General features: G+C 38.2%; 1 protein-coding gene across 1 annotated transcript; it reads right to left on the bottom strand.

Annotated features, from left to right (window-relative positions):
• Positions 1–1,700: 1,700 nt before the first annotated feature.
• Positions 1,701–23,901, bottom strand: LOC108679408 (homeobox protein SIX3). Its single transcript, XM_018168026.2, has 2 exons — positions 23,149–23,901; positions 1,701–2,448 (listed from the first exon to the last, which is right to left on the bottom strand). Exons 1-2 carry the CDS (start codon positions 23,775–23,777, stop codon positions 1,701–1,703), a joined length of 1,377 nt encoding a protein of 458 aa, XP_018023515.1. The 5' UTR covers positions 23,778–23,901.
• Between the last annotated feature and the right edge of the window lie 490 nt (positions 23,902–24,391).

Below are 24,391 nucleotides of genomic sequence, written 5' to 3'. Positions count from 1 at the left end.
GAATTGCATGAAAAAATGTCGTGACTGCATTATTTCTATTAATTAAATAAACAGATGTCAATCTATAATTTGTCGAATATCTGTTCAATGCGATCAAATGTTTATATTGATTGAACGTTACAAATCTTGGTTTTCCTTCGATAATTTTTCCAATGAAAGTAAGTAGCCATTTCTAAGTAAGACACGATGTTGAGGGACGCAAGCTGAGAACGGAGTTGAGTTATCAGTTGAGAGTTACTATCAAACTTATTAAGATCCTTATAGCGTCGGGAAACTGCGGTTCTCTTGTCCATTATGAAGTTTTCGGCAACATAGCCAAGGATCGTCCGCAAAAAAATTATTAAGGAGGAGCAAATTCATGTTCCCATTGCTGTGTCTAAATATTCATTATTCATATTTTCTCAAACATTTGGCGGCTATTGAATTGTGGTATATAATTGTAACGGTTCAAAGGTAGATGAAAACTGTGACATGTCGCATATTAGTTTGGATGCTCGGTGACAATGACGGCTCTCAAGTGCCGCCTTTAAACTCTTTAAAGAGGCGTTGAGAGCATCATCCACGTAATAGAATATATATATATAAAGTGATGGCATCATCCGTGGAATATAAATGTGAAATGAAGTCATCATACTTGGAATATATATTCGAACTGGGAGCAAATGTATGAGATTTTTCTTATATGAAGTGTGGGATCTCCATCATTCACGACTATGTTCATTCATTTTCAATTGATTTATTCCTGCTGCCAAAGAAAGGCCTGCAAAAAAAAGTGCTTCTCTATTTAACGTGTGACAACTAATCAATATATCAATATATCAATTTGTTCACTGTTAGTTAACCCATCAAAGATCGTAAGCTAATATCAACCTTGCGCGCACCGACAATATCTATAATTCCTTTTGATAATTTTCTATAAATACAGATTAATGACGTGCAGAATATCCTAACGGAAATTGACACTCGACAACCTCCGTTAAAAATGCATAATCAATTGTAGCGAGAACTTGGCATGAGCAGCGCTTGCGCTACACACCAATAAAACCAACTGCCTCGATGTATAGTACTCTTCCGCCTATACCATCACATATTTTTACTAAGGTATAAATAGGAGGATGCGATATAGAGCGGATTAGAAACCTTTCATAAACAAGAAAGAAGTTACTTTATTTGGTATGCAACTTTCTTTCTTATTTAAATTTATTTATATTTAGAACAAGTTCCATGTATGAATTCATTGCCGTAAATTAATATTTGATGATATTCATGTTCCTATATGCGCTAAATTAAACATACCATTCCGTGAATTTAATTGTGAATGATTATTAATAAGTGTTCAGAGCCTTCAAATTTTCTAGGAAATTTTTTTCTAAACGAGTTATTCCGCGCTCAGAAGTTCAAGTTTGATAAAATATTAGTAGGGTATTTATATCTCAACAACTCGTCTCATCATTAATACAGATAATACGAATATCAAGAGTCGAGCAAAATAACGCACTATGGCCTTGCTACATACTACATCATAGATAGAAATTATCCTTATGAATAAGATATTGCAATGAAGACGAATAATATACAAATGGTCACGCGGTAAACTACTTATAGATAAAAGATATAAGCGCGAACTCAACTGCATAAACTTCTGACTATACAATTTATTGCAACGCAAACAAGTTTTGTATTTATAACATTAATGTTGTTCATGTTGGCGCATGGATGTAGCTCATGTTGTGGAGTGGGCGAGTGGGGCGTCTCATGTGGTGGAGTGGGCTGAGGGACAGGGGATGGAATAGGCGGTGGTGGGCGGCGAGGAAGGGGTGAGGGGGGAACCTGAACCCCTCGGAGGAGAAGGGGAGGTGGCCGAGGCCGCCAAACCCCAGAGGGGAGGCCAGGGAGGACATGAGGGGCAGGGAGGTGACGGGGGGGATGGCCAGCGGCCGAGTGATGGTCTCGAGGGTGAAGGACGATGGAGGCTCGGACTTGATGATGGCCAAGCCCCTCGTGATGGGGGAGGGGGGTTGAGGGGGGCTGGGGGAAGGCCTGTGTGTGAGGGAGGTCGGGGAGAGCTGGTGAGGGGAAAGACGAGCCCCTGCGTGGGGGGATATAGATGGGGAACTGGATGACGTGGTAGGGGGGAGAGGGGGGTGAGGTGCGGGTAAAGATGTCGCGGGGGAGGGGGATGTGGGAGAGGACGAGGAGTGTGATGTGGGGATGTGGTGGTGGTGTGACGAGGCGGTGGTGTGGCCGCCGTCGGGAGGACATCCGCCGTCAGGGGTGGGGGGGCACTCCCGTAGGGGGGAGTGGAGGCTGAGGTCCTCGTCGTCCGTGTCGTCCATGGTCGTGGGGCTGCCGGGGTGGATGAGGTCGTCATCGTCATCGTCGTCTGCTGTCGAGTCGCGACCATCGCGGCTACCACGTCCTGCTGACGAAGGCTGGCCGAGCATCAACCTGCGGACACAAACCGTGGCTGTAAGTTAAGAGCATCAACCTGCGGACACAAACCGTTAAGCTGCATGAACAAACCGTAAGCCAAGTTTGAAGCGTTAACCGGCTGGCCCGAGGGCAGTGAGGGACTGTGTACCCTCAAAATGAAGAGCTGGCACATTAATTTTATTATAAAGATTTATAGTTAATATGTTTTTAGGGCGACAGTTGAATCGCTGCCGTCCGTATTTTTTGATACATCTACCACCTTAGTTTTCTGAGATATGCCTGTTTCTGGCAAATGTTTCTCAAGCTTCGGTAACATCAATACTTTTCTTTAGTTTAACAGCGAATGAAGTAACCACAGTGGCAGCATAATATGCATTTCTATTTTCTGGTGAAATGTTAAATTTGTAACTAGTTTCTTTGCTTTTAAATTCTTGATAAATTTAGGATTTAAGCACTCAAGGATCTTGATGCCAACATGCATGACATCTTACCCTGTGGTGTGTTGTAGGATTGTTAGCGTGAACTGCAAAGGTTCACAAGCGGTAACTTTGTTTTAGATTTTGTTGGTTTTGATGACAGACCACAAATATCGTTATGTGCTGAGAACGACACGTCCTTGTGGTACTCTCGACAAACGCTCGTTAAAGTGTTTACCGTGTGTCCGAGATACGTCGTGCTTCGGTGTGAAATTTTCTCTAACAAGCAGCGATGGCAGTCTGAACTGTCATGACAACGATAGTTTGCCAGCAGTTAAATATAATTTTGTTCATTACATCAGCCGTTTGTTTTCACAACAAACTTTCACATTCGAGCTTTCACATGTATTGCATTGAACATCATTGATCAACAGCTTCACAACACACATTTGTAAACATTCAGTCTTATCAGAAGCTCAAGAATGTTAGGAAAGCGAGACTTCGTCTACAACCATCGATATGTCGATGACATTGTTCATACATTAACATTAATAAGCCTAAAAAATGAACTGAAAACTCTAAAAAATTCACGATATTACGATAACCAATTTTTTTGAGCGCACATATTACGATCGAAAATTAAGGTTGGTTCTCTACTAAACTCATTCATTCATGAGATTTTTCTATATTTTGCTGAGCCATGCATGGGAAGACATGCAGTTCAGTGCGTGGTTTACTTCTGTTACCAATAAATGCTGCATATATTAAATGGAACTTGAAGCAATTACCTAAAATTATAGAGCAGGGTAACTAATATTTTCGAGACCATGAAACACAGGATATTTGAAAAAAATATGTCCTTCAAGCGGTCACAATAACGCGACTATAAGAGGACTATGCACGATTATAAATTTTGAAATTTTGAAGTAAAGAAGGAAAAGTAAACACACACAGCCGACACTTGGCATTCCGATGGCTAAAAGTCTCCGCCTGCGGGGTATTGTTCTTTATTGTCTGAGTTAAAAATTCCTTAATTATACATTATATTTAATGCGACAGAATAGGTACATGCTGAAATAATGTTCATTTTAACGGGTCAAGTCACCGGTTCAATTATTTGTCTTTAAATTGAAAGAACGTTCAAAAATAGGTTGCTGTGTTTGTTAAGATTGTTTAGGTTGAAATTGATTGTCACGATGCGGAATCAAAACTGTTCTCTATATTACGCATTCATCCATGTTTTTCTTATTAAATTGATGTTCGAAAAAGGGTCTTTTATCCCAATGAATCCAGGTTTCTTTTTCAACACAGTAATTAACTTGCTGCACTCGATGATCAGAGACACACTATGCATGCAAATCAATGCACAATATTCGCAATCTACAGTAATCTGTATGGCATTGTGCATGGGTAGGGTTATAACATTGACGCCAATAATTCAGAGCAGTATTGAAAAGATCAAAAAATAAGAACTTACCCCGCTGACATCTTACAAAAGTGAGCTGGATAATTTCGGAGGATTCTTGAATTACATTTTTAAACTCCGCAAATTTAGAAACTAAATTTTCTAATTTTATTGATTAAATTAATTTTTAATATCATCTAGGTAAAGTTAGCCGCAATGAAAACACATACTTCAATCATGTTATTATTTGGTTTAAAATCCTTGTTGAATTTTATTAAGTTAATCGTGATGGTAGCCGAAAGGTTCATATATATATGTAAAAATAACTTATTTAATTACATAATTCACCCATGACCTCAACTTTGAGATGCAGCCCAGCTTAAATATTCCGAAAATTTTTTGATGACATTTAAAAAATTTGCTCTCATAAAGGATCAGCCTCAACCAACTTAGAAATTAAAGATAACTTATCAATAATGAATCCTAACTGTGTGATTTCATTACACACTACACCAGCCGACGTCCTGATAGGAAAGGCGTACAGTAACGGGTTACACAAAGGAGGTGCATGTGTGAGGCCGCTTCGTATTACGGACAGAAAAGACGGGGTGCGGAGGTTGAGTCGTTCCCCTCTGTTTACCCTCCGTCAACGGTCTTTCAATAAATCGATGGCACGATCTGTTGGATAGACAGCAAGATTGCGAGATCCTTCGGTCAGTCTTCTGTAAACACAATCCGCCACTACAGCCGTCACATGCAAGCACATCTCGCCCCCATCACGGACCAGACAGTCCTACTGACGACCTCCTATTCAGCGTGGGTTGTTACAGCGATGTGGGGACCTGTGACATGCAGCGTGAGAGGAGATGTCATAAACACTCCATGAATGACCTTCGATTCAGCGTGGGGTGTTACAGCGTTGCGAGGCCAGTGTGACATGCAACATGTGAAATTTGATGTCACCCACACACCATGAATCTTATTTAGCGTGGGCAGTTCCAGGGTTGCAGAGCGGGTGTGACAATCAGCGTGTGAGATGATGTCACAAACACTCCATGAATGACCTTAATTTCTATTCAGCGCGGGGAGATATTTCAGTGGTGCAGGGATATTGTGACATGGAGCGAGTACATTTTCTTCAAAATTTTATGAATTATTTTACAACTTCTAAGATCTCAACGATTGCTATATAACAGTACTTAATTCAGAAATTTTTTTAATTTTACAACACTACGCAATGTTAAAATATATTCCAAAGACTGTGTAAAGACTAGAATGCAAAGAACTGTAACATTTCACAAAGAAGTAATGTTAGATTTTGTATTTAGAGATTGATGTAATATATTAAAATTTATGTACCTACGCTAGCGTGAATGACACATTGTATAATTACAAATTTGAACGGAAATTCCACAGCTTGAGCTTATAAAAAAGGACTGCTCGCTACCCAAAGTTAAATGAAATCCAATTTGTCTGCTTCGTTATGCTTTAGCAAGGAAGTAATCACAAGGCAGTAAAATTTTATGCATTCTGTTAATGTAGCAAACGAAGGCCTTCAGAAGTGAGCAGCTAGAAAGTCTCGTAATGAGACACGCAAAAAGTGTGTCAACATACACCTTCAGTTTAGTTTATTACCAAGAAATGTATTGATACTTCGACTGATATAGGTCGACGCTACTTGTAGCTAGGTAGAAAAGCGACAAATTTACCGAGCACAAACAATCTTTTGAAAAGTGTTGACTGGCAGCGTTAACCCTTCCTCCAGAACTGGCGTCCTAATGTGCCATAGCTGCTGCTTCACCATCACTTTTACTTATCCGAAAAAAGCTCCTGTGATATTTCTACGACGAGGTCACCGTGGCGGTATTTAGGCATGGCAAATAATTGATCGCTCTTTCGGAGCGCTTGGAAAACATACCAATTATCGCCCAATGAACTTTCTTTGAAATGGAATTGCTTAAAGACCTTCAAATGGATCGTGAAATTCGACTTGCCGGATCCAGAAGGGGAAGACAAATTGGGGGACTTGACGCGAGCCGAGGAGAAGAATGTTACTCTTCCTTGAGGCTTCTGAGGCACATACTTTGGTTGTGTTTACAAATAATTGTAGTTATTGATTATAAGACCTTTCGTAAATGAATAATATATCTAACATCTATGAATCAATTATATCCCAGTAGAAAACATCTCTCGTAATAGTTTTGACTTTGAACCTGAATCAAGTATTGTCAAACACAATACGATCATCGTAAGTTTCTGTGAGTATAAGGGCTAAACCATGGCTATAAAAGATCGTTACACCGTCCTGTTGAAAGCTTCACTAATTTATCTCAAGCGCAGAGTAAAGCCCTTGAGACTTCCGTCAGCATTTCTGTAGCGCGTCCGGCATGACTGCGCACCATAGTTCATTTCATGTACATTTATATATTCTTCCATAATACTTTGTCCTCCTGGAATTTTGTCGACATAGTAACGCTGATAAATATGTGATAATATATCATTATGCATGCATTACACTTACTTAATCAGCTCTTTCAGAACAATGGTACTTGATCTAAGTTTTAGCGCTCAGCGATGCTCATTTGTCGAAGCGGCGCCGCGTGAGAAGGAAGCGTCGCTTGGAGGGCCCTTGTGAGTGCTGGCGGGTCACGGAGCGCCGGTCTCTCTACAGCTCATTGATGTGCTGCGGCTACGATGTTACAGGCGTGTGTCCTGATACAGAACTGTTAGAGCTGCTGTTTTGATTGATGCTTGTTATGAATATCATTCTGCTCATATCATGACCTTATAGTCTTCAATCAATTGTTTCACACATGTTATCGGCATCATTTCTTGATAGGAGGATGGTACAGACTTCCTTCTACTGATTGATAGGAGGATGTTACAGACCTTCTACTGATTGATGGAGGGATGTTACAGACCCTCTACTGATTGATAGGAGGATGTTTCAGACCTTCTACTGATTGATAGAGACCTTCTACTGATTGATAAGGAGATGTTTCAGACCTTCTACTGATTGATAGAGACCTTCTACTGATTGATAAGGAGATGTTACAGACTTTCTACTGATTGATAGGGGGATGTTACAGACTTTCTACTGATTGATAGGGGGATGTTACAGACCTTCCACTAATTGATAGGGAGATGTTACAGACTTTCTACTGATTGATAGGGGGATGTTGCAGACCTTCTACTAATTGATAGGGGGATGTTGCAGACCTTCTACTAATTGATAGGGAGATGTTACAGATTTTCTACTGATTGATAGAAGGATGTTACAGACTTTCTACTAATTGATAGGAGGATGTTGCAGTCCTTCTACTGCTCGATAGGAGGATGTTAAAGACTTCCTTCTACTGGTTCAGAAATTTTATAAATTTCTTCCTATTTGTACAGGATATTTCAGACCTCGTCCTGCACATTAAGGTAATAAAGGACCTATTTGATACAGCAAATATGATGCAGACATAATACATAATATGCTAAAACAGACCACCTATAGCCCACCATGGAAGCAGAGTTCAAATAACTCACTGTAGAATTTAATAAGCCGATCTTTTGAATATCTCCGACACATAATAAGGATATTGGGGTTTTTCCTAAAATCCCGCTTCTTAGAAACTTGAGCAATCTTCATTCATCGTAACCGCTATCGCAAGTGCTCTCAGCTTGAGAGATAAAATTATGAACAATATATCAGTGATCCTCGTCACTGACTTTCTGCAATGATCGTGACGTGCAACATGGTCCATTTGACCGGCGCGACGACTGCGGCTTTGTGTCGCCGGTCAGAAACTTTTATCACGTCCGCGCCGCGCTATGGCGACGCACGGAAGTCCGGGCGTCAACGACTCAATTGAAGTGTCGGCAAATTGCGGCGCAGGCAGCACGTTTTCGGCGCTTTGATGTTGTTCGTGCAGTGAAACGTGCGCTGATATGTCGTCACGCGGCAACTTACAACGCAGGGGACGCTAGAACTTTCGGCAGAAACAGCGTCGTCCCTCTGAGTGAAATAATTCTGTATCGCAACGCTATAGTGTTACTGTGTTTAAATTGTCACTTAAAACTATTGGTTCTGATGAGAGAAATTTGTCTACATGAAATACTGAAAAGTTTTATTGATATCGAAAATATTAAGGAATAGAATTAAGGTAATTGAGATTTATTGTTTTGGAAATATTTTCTGAGATCGGTCGAATACACGAAATATTTAAAACAATTAATAATAATAACTTGAGAAATTATTGCTTAGATATTACCCGAGCATAAGTATAACATTAATAATACCAGTCTCTATAAAGAAAATGTCTAATTTTCAATAATAGTAAATTGTCATCCTGCATTGCATCAAGCATGCACTGCAAGGAATTATCAGCTTGTACAGCAAGCCTGTACAGCAAGGAATTATCAGCCTGCACAGCAAGCCTGTGCAGCAAGCCTGCACAGTAAGCATGAACAGCAAGCCTGCACAGCAAAAAATTACCAGCCTGTACAGTAAGCATGCACAGAAAGCCTGCACAGCAAGGAATCAACAGCCTGCACAGCAAGGAACCAACACAGAACGCTGTGAAGCATGCAGTGCCTGACAAGCCTCGCTGTGCAGTGACCTGGGATCGCCCCAACTCGATTAAGCCGCCGTCAAGCCAGCGCTTCCAAACATAATCCTCTCTGCAGACTCCATTAATTTGCCTCGACAAAATAAGTTTGCTTGTGATTATGCGTCAATAAGCTGCGTAAGTGAGATGCTGCAGCACCTGATAAGCTATGCAGCAACATTGATAAGCTCTGCACTGGAGGGATGGGTGAGCATCAACCTACAGCATGCGATGTGATGGACGTTTTCATAGATGCGAATATATGTTTAGTTAAACCATAAGCTCTGAATTACTTGGACGTAAGTAGGAATTTTTTAATAATCGTTATGTATTAAGCTTGTTGGAAATCAAATTTTATGTCTTCGATATTGAGAAAAATATTCACATGGAAGAAATGTCAATACCGATACGGATGAGTGATGACTATATATGAATAAAAATTCTTTGTAGCGTGAACCAGCCTGGGAAATTTTGAACAGACACTTTCACAGCGTATGAAATTTTGTTAAAAAAATATACTCCACTGAAACAATTTGCCCAGTGGAGAAAGAGAGCAATAATTCTTGCACAATTCATACACCGATCATAATTTTTTGTGGAGTTAGTTTGCAATGAAGAAGGTAGTGATTAAATTAGTGTTTTGCGCTTATCAATCTTGCCAAAAACTTATATCGTCTCATCGCCCAATGCAGGTTGAAGGTAGAGAACTCATTTTGTGCTTGGATCTCTCCCTGCTTACCGCGCGTCATTCGTTTGTATAAATTCGATGTAGGAACGACACTTGATAGCTATTATAATTGATCTTTTCATCGTCATGGATATGGAAGCCTTTGATTTTTGATTTGCATCCAGTTTTTAAAAATAAAATTTCGAATAAACAGCTTTGCGTCTACTAGGCAAGGGATTTCAACATGTTTTTCTTTATAGAAAATCTTTCCTCGAGCCCAAATAGTGCTATATATTATCGTGGAATTCCATTTCAGTTCTCCCTGATAATTGGCGACCGATTAGCCTTATTTATGTAGTATGATCCACGCGCGCTAATAAACAATGAATCACTTACGTCTCAATAAGGAACAAATCACATTACTTATAGTAACCTGATCTATGCACGCTAATAAACACTAAATCATTTTCGTGCTCACGTAGGTCTCAATAATAACGTGCTCATTACACTCATATCATCGGGGCAGATAAGTCAGCGCTCGCTATACTTATCCCGATTGAAAATTAGATTCTTCTAAGTAATGGGCATGCATCGGTCACTTATCAAGCGCCAGTATATTTTGGTCTATGTTATTTGCGCTCGGCGCATACCGGAATGATATATTTCCTGTTAAGTATATAGCAGAGACACGAGATATGTTATTAAAGTGACAATATTAGCACCGTCAGATTATTTGGGTGGGCAGCTGCCATTGTAAATCGACCAGTGGTCAATGCTCAGAGATTATCATAGCACTTAAAATATTCAACAACTTCCAAGAATTGTTCTATACTCGAGAAGCTAATTCACTCAGGCTCTACCGTGTGTAAAACAGTAAGCACAGCTACCCCTTAAGTATTGTAGAAAGTATACATGTTCTGCTCTGGACAAGCACAGCAAAAGTAAAGCAATCTGTGTGGCATGTACAGAAGTAGACATGGCTGTTCTGCTGACTAGCACAGCAGAAGTAATCTCCTGACTAGCACAGCAGAAGTAAAACAATCTGTGTGGCATGTACAGAAGTAGACATGGCTGTGCTCCTGACTAGCACAGCAGAAGTACAGCAATCTGTGTGGCACGTCGTGAAGAATCAGACGTGGCAATGTTTAAGTCTATCAGAAGCCGCGACAGACTGCCACTTGCGCGCTCATGATTCTCTCACCTCATCGGCAGGTCTAATGTCAGGTATTACAGCTAGATGGATAGCGACCAGCTCCGCAACGTACGAGCTGGCAACACTGATTTACCAACCACATAATGCTCACTCTTGGGTACAAAGAGTGCACTTTAACACTGATAGATGGCGCCACAATTGAAATGCGATTGTGTCTTCCGTGGTGTTGATGCCGTAACCATAGACCGGCACGTATTTAATGGCAACAGTATCCGTAGGTATGACAATAGAGGCCATGGGAAGCGCCGTCTGGTCCTCACCTAAGAGAAGCTCCATAAGGAACAACAGCTGCTGCTTGTGCTGCGTGCGGAGCCCTCGCCCAAATTGCCGGCTATTCTCATCACGAAGATGCTCTTTAAAATCTTCTGTCGGACGCTGGCAGCGGCATTTATCTGCGACACGCCACCTTCGTATCGAGTAACGCCGTACCTTCTCTTTTTCTCTTCCGGAATAAATGGCTTGACGACACAAAAGTTCTTTATCAAATTTCTTTTTACAGGTAAGGCCGATCACTTTAGCCGAGCTGATCGAATTTCACTTGTTCGTTTAAAACATTTTTCCGAGCAACAATTTAATCCATCTTGTAAAGCGTCGCAATTCAGGCTCACTATCATTTAAGAGCTGTTAAGAAGTAGGATCCAAAATTTAACATTATCCACTTTAATCCAATTTAGCTGATACGTTTTTTCAACTCCAAATACTTTCCTCTACATAATATTCAACTAACATTATACAAATTTTCAATTTTGTCTATCGTTGTTCAGTGTATTAAGCTGTCTTATTCTCTTTTTTGTATCAAAATAAAAATTTACATCGAGGCAATAACTCGCTGCGATGGTCCACTATAAAATCGGACCATCAAAATTCAAGCAACAGGTTTCAGCTCTGTCTTCAGCCGCACAAACACAACAAGTTAAAAAACATTAAGATTTTTTTAGTTTTTCTTATTGAACAATAAAATATTTTTATCATATAAGGACTTTTCGCGACAAGCTTGAGTACCAATATCTATCGCATATTATTATAACACTTCCCACTTTGAGCTGCCGCATTAGTTAATTAATTGTTACGTCCAGAGTCCGTAGATTTTAAGACCGACAAAAAACCTTTTGTTTAATTCCATGCTTATGGATTTATTGGTATGCGATAAACTATTATGGGATCTTATGATTTACTTGTAGTTAAAATTAAATGAACTGATGTTTAGGCTGTAATTAACAACGTAAATAATAACATTCAAAAAAGGGTGAAAGTGGAAGGAAGACAATCGAATTATTAATTAAAGACCTATCACCACCGAGGAACAATTGGCTATTTAAAAAAAATAGAAAGAAATCGTCTTTCATTTCAGACTAACTCAATTTGAAATTTTGAAACCATGGTTACAAAAGAGTTATAAAATGTTCCTGCAAAGAGATATTCAAAAAAGGACTCGCTAGCTCCATGATCCAGATTCAAATTATTTCTTTCAAGTCACCTGACGAGGAAAGAATCCTACAAAGCGTTGCCGCGGGGCCAAATCTTGATACGGCAAGCAGGTCATCATCCTACACGCAAGCTCGACTGCTTCGCTAAATTGCCCATCGTTGCCAAGACTGAACGTTTAAGGAAACCCACTCGCAAGCTCAGCTCTGCCCTCAGGGTTCACCGCTGTCACCACATTGCGCCGAAATGAGCTTTTGATTCTCACAAATTTGGAAATTGAACCAGCGGACTACATTAATGGAATGTGGCGTACGATGCGGCTTGCTTGCTGCCGCTCACTGTACTGCTGCTGCTGGTGAAACTGATAATGTTTGTTGCTGCTGGCGTCTTTTTTTACTATTTCACTGTTGATTTAACAAATGCTGACGCTGGTGATGAAGCTTCTGGAGTTATTGCTTGATGGGTTATAAAAATTTATGTCGAGTATACTTCTATTCATGGGACGTGTCATGGTATTCAGTAGAGTCCCATTTCGCTACATTGGACGTGTCATCTCATGGTATTCAGTAGCCTCTCACGTCAATACCGGAAATTATATATTAACAAATTTTGATTTCGCAGCAAACCGGAAATCTCTAGCAAAATTTGTATCATTGCCGACAACTTTTACCCCTAAATTCATTACTTATTAGCGCACGCGAACAGAATGTTGAAAATGATTCACTCAAATGTTTATGGAACAATGGAACCGACTTTATATTACTGTTTTTTTTTCTTAAAACATGTAATTGAACCAATTCATTACAAGTTACATTGAAAATTCAGTCATGATAGTCGCAGACATTTTTACAACACTTCTCTTTAACTTTACTTCTTGTTTGTCTGTCTGTCTGCTACAAATCTTGTAATCAAAATTTAATACACTTCTACTTATCCTATCAATCTGAAATTTTGCCCACTTGTGTAAAGTTGGAGACAATGCATGAATCAAATGTCAAAATAAATGATTTTAGAAATTAAAAAAAAAATTTCAATAGTAAAAAATAAAAAAAAATAATTTTTTCAGCTACAAATCTTATAACTGATATTTGACACACTTTTACCTGTCTAATTGATCTGAAATTTTGCACACTTGTGTGAAGTCAGAGGCAATGCACGAATCAATTAACAGAATAAATAATTTTGAAAAAAAATTTATATATTAAAAAAATGTATGGTAGGTATATAGTTAAAAAATTGAAAAGGTAATTTGTTTAATTTTCGACACTTAGATGAGAAATTCATTGTACAGTTGTAAGATTGGAGATACCAGTACTGGATTCTTTGGAAGTGTTGTCTTTAAAAAGTAGTTTTTAAACATATATTTTATTTACACTTAATCTCAAGACATGTCGTCACGGCTAATTAGTTCGATCCTACAAGCGTAATGTATTTACGCTTTACTTGGCTGCTCTCGATGATGAATCATTAGTAATTGAAACTCGTTACTTTCATCCACCGTCTCCATGTTGTTAGGGAATAGTATAAAGTTATTCATATTTTATAACAACAATTATTCCATTTTTCATTTAGACTTTACGATTCCGCAATTGAAGTTTTCAATACTTTCAGGATTTTATTCATTCATGTTTTAGACTTTAGCTGGAGTGGACTGTACGGCGCATGTGCAATTGTACATAACCAGTATTTGAAGTAAATGTGTGATAACTTGTTTTTTAAATAAGTACCAACCTGCAAGACAGTGCTTGAGTTAATTGAGATAGTCCCCCAGCAATGTGTGCGAGATCCATGAATTTCTTGCTCCAATTAAGACAGTGTTTTTATACGTAGGTTTGTGCAGGTATATCAAGTGAATATTTATTAAAGATGTTCCACAGTGCCAGATTTTATACGAGTCTCCCATTGATCCGCGAGCTTGGCTGCCGACGTCGCCTCAGGCTTTTGGCCTACAGCGCAAATTCCATAAAAGATCTTCTCAAAACCTCATCAATATTTTATTCCATTTGTTCCTTACAAAAGATTTTCCGAGGAATCCTTTACAGACATCGACCCAATTAACTGCTTCTTCGAGAGCGGCTTCCAAACATCAGGCAGCCGCTGCACTTTTCCATGCTATTCTTGCACAAAACATTTTTGATACTCGGAATTGGGATCTAAAGATTTCCAAGTTTAAAATGCAAAGTGAGTTTATAAGTGAAAATCATAACGAACCAAAATATATTATATATTTTATATATTTATTTCGTAAGTGAGATTGTTCAGCCAAGTTTTTTATTAATGTCTATTGGAGTTGACCAAATTCATAAGCACTGAAACTCAGAAATAATATCGCGAAGAAATTTTGTAGGAGTCATTTCTTGAGCAAGGTGCGCTCAATTAAAACGCTTCAAGTATAAACATTGATAACACTGCAATGATTATTATATTATTATACTGATAACATACAAATATTAAGGCACAAGCAGAAAATGATGACACATACACGACTACACACTTCTTCGACCCCTTAATTCAGGAGCCAGTGCACCGAAACATCGAGTCCCCGCTGAGAAGGAGCCTCGCAACGTCCCTTCGTTGACACCATAATTTCGCAACAAATACCAAGGCTGTAAGAAGGGCAATTAACTACCGGGTAACGAGCGTGCGATTCCGCGGTGGCGCTCACAGGAAATGACAATAATAACTTCATTGGAACGAGCAGCGGCCAGTGCTGGCAGTCGCTGCCACTGCTGCAGTGAAATGAACGACTTGCGGTCAGTGGCAGTAACAGCTGCTGCTGGAGTGGCTGGGGTGGATACAGTGGCAGTAACAGCTGCTGCTGCAGTGACTGGGGTGGATACAGTGGCAGTAACAGCTGCTGCTGGAGTGGCTGGGGTGGATACAGTGGCAGTAACAGCTGCTACTGGAGTGGCTGGGGTGGATATGGACGATGCAGATATATTTGCGCTAACTGCTGGTACGAAGAAAGCTGAGAAAGATACAATTGTAACATCTGCTGCGGTGCAGCACATTTCTGCTGACGTACAGCTCCAATATACATCGATTTTCTCAATCATAGTTATCGGAACAATACTTTCATCAACATTCCTTGTAGATTATTCATGGATTTGATCATTTTCGCTATCTATTCTTTATTAAACTATAAGTTAATTTGAATGTAGTACAAACTTAGCAATGTCTCATTATATTGCACGTTACATCATGAATGCGTTCACATTCACACACGGACTAAGACATAACTCAGGCAACATGTGCGAGCAAAATAACAAAATGTGATTCAAAATATATCACTTCTCGACAAGCCGGCAGTCAATCGTAACTTTTGAACTGAAGATAGCTCGGTTAATTACCAAGAAGTTCAGACTAAGTAAAAAATTAAAAGTAAACCTTTCATCTACACAAATACATAAGCGCCATGCACGTTTGCTGGTGGATGGTGCAAGAGCGCTTTCGAAAAGATTACGAATTATTTGTCATATCATTCACACGATAAAAGCACTTACATATACAGCTTCTTATTTCCGACTAATATATTTTCCAATAAAAATAACTGAAACTAAGCAACGAAAAATTAGCCATTAATTTTCTACAAGGGATGAATTTTCCTGTCTTCATTAAAAAATATGCAGCAATTTATCTAGTTTATTAATACGGAAATGTGATCGAATGCAATAGGAAACAATAAATGCATCCTGTTATTCATCACCACTAAAATTAACCTTGAATTATCATGCAAAGCATTCATCATCTTTCGTTCATATCCATCATTAATCAACCGTCCGCGCGCCCGACGTCGTGCTCAGGGATGATGTGTATTATTAGGGGCGTTAAATTGATGGGTGACTCAAGAGGATATTATGAAATGACATGCCAACGACTGTTATGCTAGAAATTTGGAAGCTGTATTACGTAAAAATAATGTGCTAACCTAATTTGCATGTTTCTCTCATGAATATTTATAACCATGTTCCTTGTTTAAGATTGATTTGTAGAATTAACAAGGGTGTAGAAGAAGCGAGAAATTTCGTGAGCTGCTAAATGTTAGTGACGGTTGCCGACGTATGAAACCACTGCGTGGCACGTAAGAAATGTTAGAGGGGCGGTTGCCGGCGACTGAAACTTCTGCCGGCACGTAGCAAATGAGGCAGCACCGTAATAATGTACTTTCTCATGGCAGGGCCATGGTAATATTATTTAGGCGTGCTCGCTATTATAGATCTGCCAGCAGCGCATTTATAACACAAACTGGTAGCTATATAAAGTCTCGGCATCAATACGAACATTCCAAGCTATTATTTGTAAGGATTAGAATTTTTGCTAAATTTCACCAACAGTTTCAATTTTTCAAATTTCACCAAACGCATTTTACAAGAAATGTTTAATCGCAAACTACACACGTCGCGCTAACCGGTGCCTATTTGGCGACGCTACAGAGCATTAACGAGTCATCGTGAGGCGCGAATGAAGTCATTTGTGCTTCCTGCTATTACCAATAAGCGGTTCTTATTGTCAGTGACAGTAGTGGTTCCTATTGCCAGTGACATAAGGGACACTGGTTGCCAGTGACAGCCCTGCGGAAGTTCTGCAGCGGAGACCATGTGATCAACAGCGCCGGAGCTCAATGCAGCAGACGTCGTTGCCACCATATTGTGTGACCGTGGACGCCATCTTGATTGATTTATTGTGGCATTATTGTTCTTGCATGTAATCACAGTTACAATTTATTGTAGCACTTCGATTTATTCATTGATTTCTAGTGCTGCATTTAGAGGTCATGTCATGTGTAAACATTTGGTGGCACAGAATGGCCAGGTCACACGTTCGCTATGCTACATATGATTCGGTGCAACTGCGGTGTAAACAGAAAATAAGATTTCAAAAAAATCAAGTGTGAATTTGAAACATCCATTTATTCAAATCACTATTCAGATAAAAAGTCTTCTTAAAAGTCTATCAGAGTTAACGCCTGCACCGCATATCAATAATCGAAGCTGCCCTTCAATCTAATCGATTGTACGCGAAAAGCGTGTTAGCCTCTGACCGATCATCGAATATCAATCGAAGTGGTTTTAAATTTTCAAGCATGCAGGTATATAAGACATAATAAGTTTGTTCAGTTGTCCAAGATAATTTAATTTACATTTAGGGAATAAAAATATTCCTGCCTAGTGAGAAATTTACACGTTTGAATGACATGATTCTTAATAACTGAATTGTTGCATCGAGATCAACAATAGCGCGTACCGCATCGCTTATGCCATTAAATGCATGCTGTGTATTGGAACTGCAGTCGACAACTAAAATATTCTACAGATATTGCGTGAATTTGTTTAGTGATGCCACTGCAGTTGATAGCATTAATACTGCAAGAATATTGCGTGAAACTGCTGAGGACAGTTACTGTTAAAATTAATCGAACAATAATTTAATATTGTGCAACGAGCTAACGGAATGGGATATAGGTTGCACAAAATATTTATCTAAATTCATGCGCAGTCCATGAAAGAGATCAATATTGCGTTGAAGTGTTTTATTAAATTTTCCAGTTATGATTCTAAGACTTATATAAACTGCTGTAAACTGAGCATAATCAATTAATTAAATTAAAATAATGATGCAGCATTAATTTTACAGCAACAAGCCAACTCCATGGCAGCAGGTAGTGGAAATATTATCAATAAAATTTTGGGTCAGAAATATGTGGATGATGACAATAATAAATGATGAATATTGAAACGGAAATTAAATTAGATAAATATCTGTGAAATATGCCTGTAGTTAAAATAAAAAAATATTATATAAATATGCCTGCATTTAATATCAACAATATTAGCAAAATATTGCTGCAAGATGCTAACTGAACTAGCTGCCAGCAGTTTAAATCAACAATATTAGATAAATATGGCTGTAGTTAATATCAGCAATATTAGATAAGTATCGCTGCAATATGCTAACTGAGCTGCCTGCAGTTAATATCAACAATATAATTAGATAAATATTGCTGTAATAAACTAACTGATCTGCCTGCAGTTAATATATTTATTAGATAAATATCAATATTAGATAAATATCTCTGTAATATACAGAGTAATCAGACTGCACTTCATGACGACAATATTAGAGCAAACTTATTATCACTTTCCTCAGCATCCATAAAATTACTAAATCCGAATTTCTCCTTATTGCTTTACCTAAAAAAATCAAATGCAAGTGGAATGCTTTTAATCATGTTTAAATAACAATAAATTTAATTTTGCTGGGCTATAAGAATATTTTTATATGCAAACCTGAGTGTCGATCCATTATAACAACCCGCGCGAAATTCTTTATAAAATAATTTAATAGTCAAAAAAGTAGAAAATGGGAGTTATGAGAATGAGAGAATGAGTTTTTTCTTTATTTTCAGCTAAACTTTTCATTGATTTATGTTTTAGAATTCGGTTCCTTCTGAATAGCCTGGTTCATTGCGCTAGTTTTTAGGATTTTGGAATTATAGGAACAAATAGTGTGCAGTTGTTAAAACTGATTCTAAAATTGTGCAGAAAGGTGAAGAATATAAGAAAATGCTTCAATTTCCCCAACTTTTAAGCGATGTGAAATTCAAATTGAAAAAGTTCTGTTTTCCTGGCAAATTCAGTAAAATAAAAATTAATTGTAAAATAAAAATAAAGGAATTTTCCTGAGTCGTAGAAGGATTCATTTTTTCGATCAGTAATTGACGATGATTTCGGATGACACATGAATTCTGAGCAGTAAATAGGTTCTTATTAAAAAATTAGGTTCTTTTATTACGGCATCACGACGACGCTGTGCAATAATTGATAAATTGTAATAATTTTCCTAATAACTAACAGTATAGTAGAATATGTTATTTGGCTTAAAATATTACTTTGCCGTTGAGAGACTATACTTAATATACAATATTATGAATAAGATGGATGAAAAAATAACAGAAATGTACTTCTAATTATACAGTAGGTTCGAGCACCTAACGCTGGCGATAGTGAATGATGCATATACAACAGCACATGTATAGTATATATGAAGAACTTTGGGAAGATGAGTGCATTTTGAAATGTAGGGACGATCAGTAAATTTTTTAATACGGGGGGGGGGGATGAGCTAATTTTTTAATTTAGAGACGATGAGTGCATTTTGTTATTTTGGGACGATAAGGGCATTTTGAAACTTAATTTAATTTTCCGATTCACTCAAAATTTGCTCTCAAAATTCTTACCCAAAATTCATAAACCAGATTTCGCTTTGAAAATTTATTTCCGCCCAATTTTCTCTGCTCTTAATACTCCGGGTTCCAGACTAGCTTAATTTTTAGTTTTGGTTTTGAACTGTCTCACCACCAATCAATACACGGTAGACAATAATTATATGTATTGCTTAAAGAATTTCACTAATGTTCAGGACTTGACTATATATATGACTTCATTTGATGTAGAAATTTTTTTTGCCGATTTACACCTTCCTGAAACTTTTGATGTCTGCCTCAATTCTGCCTCAATTCTATGACCAATTGTCAATGACCGAGTCATGGATCTAAACCACAACTTTTTAAAATCTCTTCTTGAATTACGTGTTACAAACTAATTTTTTCCCGTATTTGCTGGCAATTTTAATAAATAAATTGATGGTTTAGGCATGGGCCTTTTACCGGCCTTATTTTTGCTAAGATTTTCATATGTTTTCACGAGGCTACATGACTGGCCACTTATCATCTTGATATTAAGCCACTATTATATAACCGATATATCGAGGACACTTTTTTAATTTGCAAGCATCTCTCTCATTTAGGCCTTTTCTTTGATTATTCCATTTTAATGTCCTACACAAGTCCATCAAATTACCATGGAGTTTGAATCTTACAATAGTTTGTCTTTTCTTGATTGCAGTGTTACAAAATTAATCAAATAGCTGTTTTCAGACATCTGTTTACCGAAAATGGAGGTTTACCGGCATAAGCAACATCTTTTTTAGCCTTTGTTATCTCTGTTTCAAATTAAATTGGATTCAAACGTTCATAAACCGCGGATTTCTTATTTGCTCTACGTTCCCAGCCATGCGCTCAGAATTTGAATTTTCACCTTTTCAATAAATGAGTTTCCGTCGCAATTGGTATATAATCGAATTAAGGTATTTATGTCTAAGCAATATTCTGAGGTTGTTTCCGAACGTGACAATAAGAATTAACGCTGTTTATTGTTCATTTCTTTACTTTGGTCCCGCTTCGGAGACTATGACTATATACGGAGTTGAAAGTTTTCTTCTCTAAATACCTCCCAAATGTAAATCTTAATGTATTGCTGGTCAATAATAATTGCTCCTCTGCAATCGTACTAGTTTATCAATATAGTTTTGCGTATGCTAGTGCGCATCTGCGTATGTCAGTATGACATCATGCAATTTTATACTGCCCGCGGAGTACAAAGGAAGGAGTTTTAGAACAGGAAACCTGCTTAATTGTGCATCCCCCTCATTCAGCAGTACGTGTTCATGCCAAGCATTGCAAAGTCCCGGTGTCCGATAGTGATTTTAGAATTTTAGCCTCCGGCCATAGCCGGTGTTTCTGACCTACGAATTTTAGTCCTTTTTTTAAACAAAAACCTAGATTAAATGCCACCTACAGTTCATTAACCCTCGAAATTGCAAATTGCTGGATTTGTCTGCTAATGTTTACCTCATTTTCATTTGATTTCATATGACGATTTATGTTTTAATATCTTCAATGTGAATTTTAGTTTGCTAATTGTTTGTACTTATGTTTTAGGTTTTGAACTGACGATGGAGCGGGACTGCGAAACGTTTTCTCTCATAAGAAATTGTGAATTTGTTGGCTGTTTTCTTTGTTCTTAAATTCTTGAAATTCTCACTTCCAATGTTAATAGTTTCGAAACTCTAAAATTTTGTTTAACAGTCAAATTTCACATTACCGAACCAAAATGTTTAATTTAGTAATCGTCATGTACAAAATTAATTGAAATGGTCAATATTTTTTAATCTCGTATTATTTCTTATGATACTTGCATTATAAAGTTTTTTATTCCCCTTATGCAAAATTTACTATTAATCACGATAAGATATTTCTTCAATTATGCAACCAACGTCAAATGAGAGCCTAATTCCTTAACAAATAAATTAGTGAGGATCCATGCATGGCCGGATGCTGGAAATACCTTCAAAACATCAAATAAATAAATTTCATTTGGAATTTAGTTTAAAAAATCTCCACTGGAAATTTTCTTCGTATTCACACAATGGAGTGTGAATAATAAATTAAAGCGTTCATATATATAACCGCAATATAATGCATCGTGTTGTCAAGCGCTTTTAGTATACGTGTATAATATTATTTTATTTAGACTTAATTGGGGTAGAAATATTGAAAATTCTTCTCGTTGCTCTGCGTTTCATTGGTAGAGCTTTAGTTTCAGTGATGCATATCATTTTTTGTTCTTTTAACACATGAGATCAAATCAGCATTTAATTTTTTAATTGCATATACCCTTTACCATTCATAATTAATGTATGTATATTATATACGTTCTAACATAAAGAAACGCGTCCTGTCAAAATAAAAGACGCGCTATGTTCGGGAACATCCTAATGTTTAATTTATATTTAATTCATGCGAGGCATTAATTAGTCTGGGAACAGAACTTCAGATTGCGATTATTTCAACAGCCTTAAAATTTCTTGAAATTAATCTCTGAAATTTTTTTGATTGGTTTTCAAAGCTGAAGTGCCATTTTTATTATTATTATTATTATAGTTATTATTAATTATTATTATTATTATTATTATTAGCATTATTATTATTATTATTAAGATTATATATTAACCCCATTAAGAGCTAGGGGATATATCTTCATGGGGATATTACCGGAATTTCATACATTTTATGTGAGTTTTTCTTCATTCAACCATGCACAACAAGACTGAAATTCCATAAGCATTTCCGTAAAAACTTTAATTTTCGTCAAACAATACCGAACAGTTCAAAATTGTCACCGTCTATATTTTGAGCATAATTATTATATGTTGATTGCTTAAAATCGAATGAAAATTTTCTCATTCTTGCGCATGTTACTTTTTTTGTCCATTATTTTAAAATTTTGTTGTAATCGTTGCCTTAAACGTTTAATCGTCTTAAATGTCGTTGCTTGATTAAGATAAAAATTTAAAAAATCAACATAGAAATTAGGAAGCCCTGCATGGACGCAATGTATGTGAACAATGTGTGAAACAATAACTGATATTTGTTGTAAAATGTTGTTGAATTGGAGAAATTCACATCACAAGCTGCGGCACTTATATTTTTAGGCTGCAGGTATGCCGATTAACAATAATAAATTAAAAAACAACAGTTTTAATATAACAAAGTTCAGAAAATTTCCAAATATAAAATATTATATTTGTCATGATATTTGTTGTCTTTATGTTTTATATGTTTCATCGCGATTGGAGAATTGGAAAATTTTCAGTGCATCATTAATAGTATTTTATTAATGTTTCGGTATCAATTAATATTTATTAATAGATTTTTCCGCCTTGTTTTTTAGATTGACGCGAGATAATTCATCTGCCTCACAAACTCATCACGGCGTAATTTATTCAAACAGCCAGAATAAAAATTCGTAATTTATGTAAATCGCTGATCCACTCAAATCATTAAAACACAATTCCTATATTTACATTGATTCACAATGCTTAAGAAGTGCTTACTATAATAACAATTAGGTAGTAATAAATAGGCAGAAAATATGTTTGAATGTTAATAAACCTATGGACGCCATACTTCTACGCTCTGCACACTGCTCAGCTTGGCGGTAATTTGTACTCAGCGAGGGAGAGCGACGCCGTAGACTGAAGTATTTTTCCATCCCCTTATCCAGAACTGAACATCATAGAAAATTTATGTGATGCTAAAAATAACGAAATTTTTGGGGTAAAAAGCTGAATGTTCTAAGTTACTGTACACTTGCCTGTTTTTTGCAGCAGCCGCTCTGTCTCGTTGTCTTCTGTTCTTAAACCAGTTGCCGACTTGTGTTGGGGTGAGACACGTAGCTTGTGCTAGCTCCCTCTTCCTGCTGGGGTTGGGGTAAGGGTCCTGTAAGTACGCCTCCCTCAGAAGGGTCCGGGTCCTCTCCTTAAAGCAATGTGTTTTCTGCTCACCGTCCCAAATAGTTCGCGGGAACGGGAACTTCTTGCGGACTCTGTACTTGTCCACGGGACCTAGAGGCCGGCCTCTGAGCCTCTCTGCCTCCTGGTAGTGAGCCTCCAGCCACAACGCTTGCAGGCGCCCGTGAGAGGCTTTCGTGTAACGTTGAGACTCCAAAATTGAATACATTTCTCGAAACTGACCTAGATGAAAACAAACGATTGCTCTGGCTCTCTGCACGGCCTCGTATTTGCTTAGATCGCGTAAATTAGGATGAGCTACCGGCAAGGACCACAAAAATCTACCTAACCGTTCGATGTCGCCACTTTCTTCGAGGGTCTCGCAAACTGCCGCGACCTGCGTCGATGAAAATGAGAGGGACGGCAATGCAACGACGGGTGTGGGCACAACAGGACCTGTGGCCCCAGCACTGGCGGACAAGCCTAGCACCATAACAGCGAGTAACACTGCAAGTCACTTGAGCGACATGCACTCCGCTCAGCGCGTCAATACACTATGTTATAAGCCAAATGTTACTCGCGCGAGCACGAAGCTGCTGTCACAGCCCAACGATCGCGCCTTACCACACGGTAATGAGAGCGGCGCTGAGCCTGCGTCGCCCAAACTGCGGAGGCGGACGCCTGGCTTGGCTCGTCCGACCCATTGGCTGAGCAGACCGAGTCCATCCGCTTCGTCAAGTCTATCGAGTTCCGCTCATTGGCCGGTGCTGTGGCTGAGCCCCAATAGAGGAAGCAGCGAAGCGATGCTTTGATTGCTGCTCAAGTGAAGGACGAGAAGAGGCGGAGCAGCAACGCTCTTGCCTCTCTCTCAAATGCAAATAACGGGGTATTGAGTTACAGAACACATTGTTTTGTGGGGCGTGTTTGACATTTCAGCGGAGACACTTCAGGTTCAATGAAGAGGCTACACCGCAAAATGGTCAGAATAAACAGAACTCAGGACTTGACTTTTTCTTGGTCGCACTTGAGTTGAGAGATGCGTCTTACATTTCAACGCGGAATGTGAACGCTGCCGATCACTTCAGGTACACGAAGCTCAGCTCACTG

The sequence above is a fragment of the Hyalella azteca genome, unplaced genomic scaffold (genome assembly GCF_000764305.2).
Source record: "Hyalella azteca isolate HAZT.00-mixed unplaced genomic scaffold, Hazt_2.0.2 contig5778, whole genome shotgun sequence".
NCBI lineage: Eukaryota > Metazoa > Arthropoda > Malacostraca > Amphipoda > Hyalellidae > Hyalella > Hyalella azteca.
The sequence above is the reverse complement of the archived record's forward strand: the minus strand, read 5'-3'. Positions and strand labels throughout refer to the sequence as shown.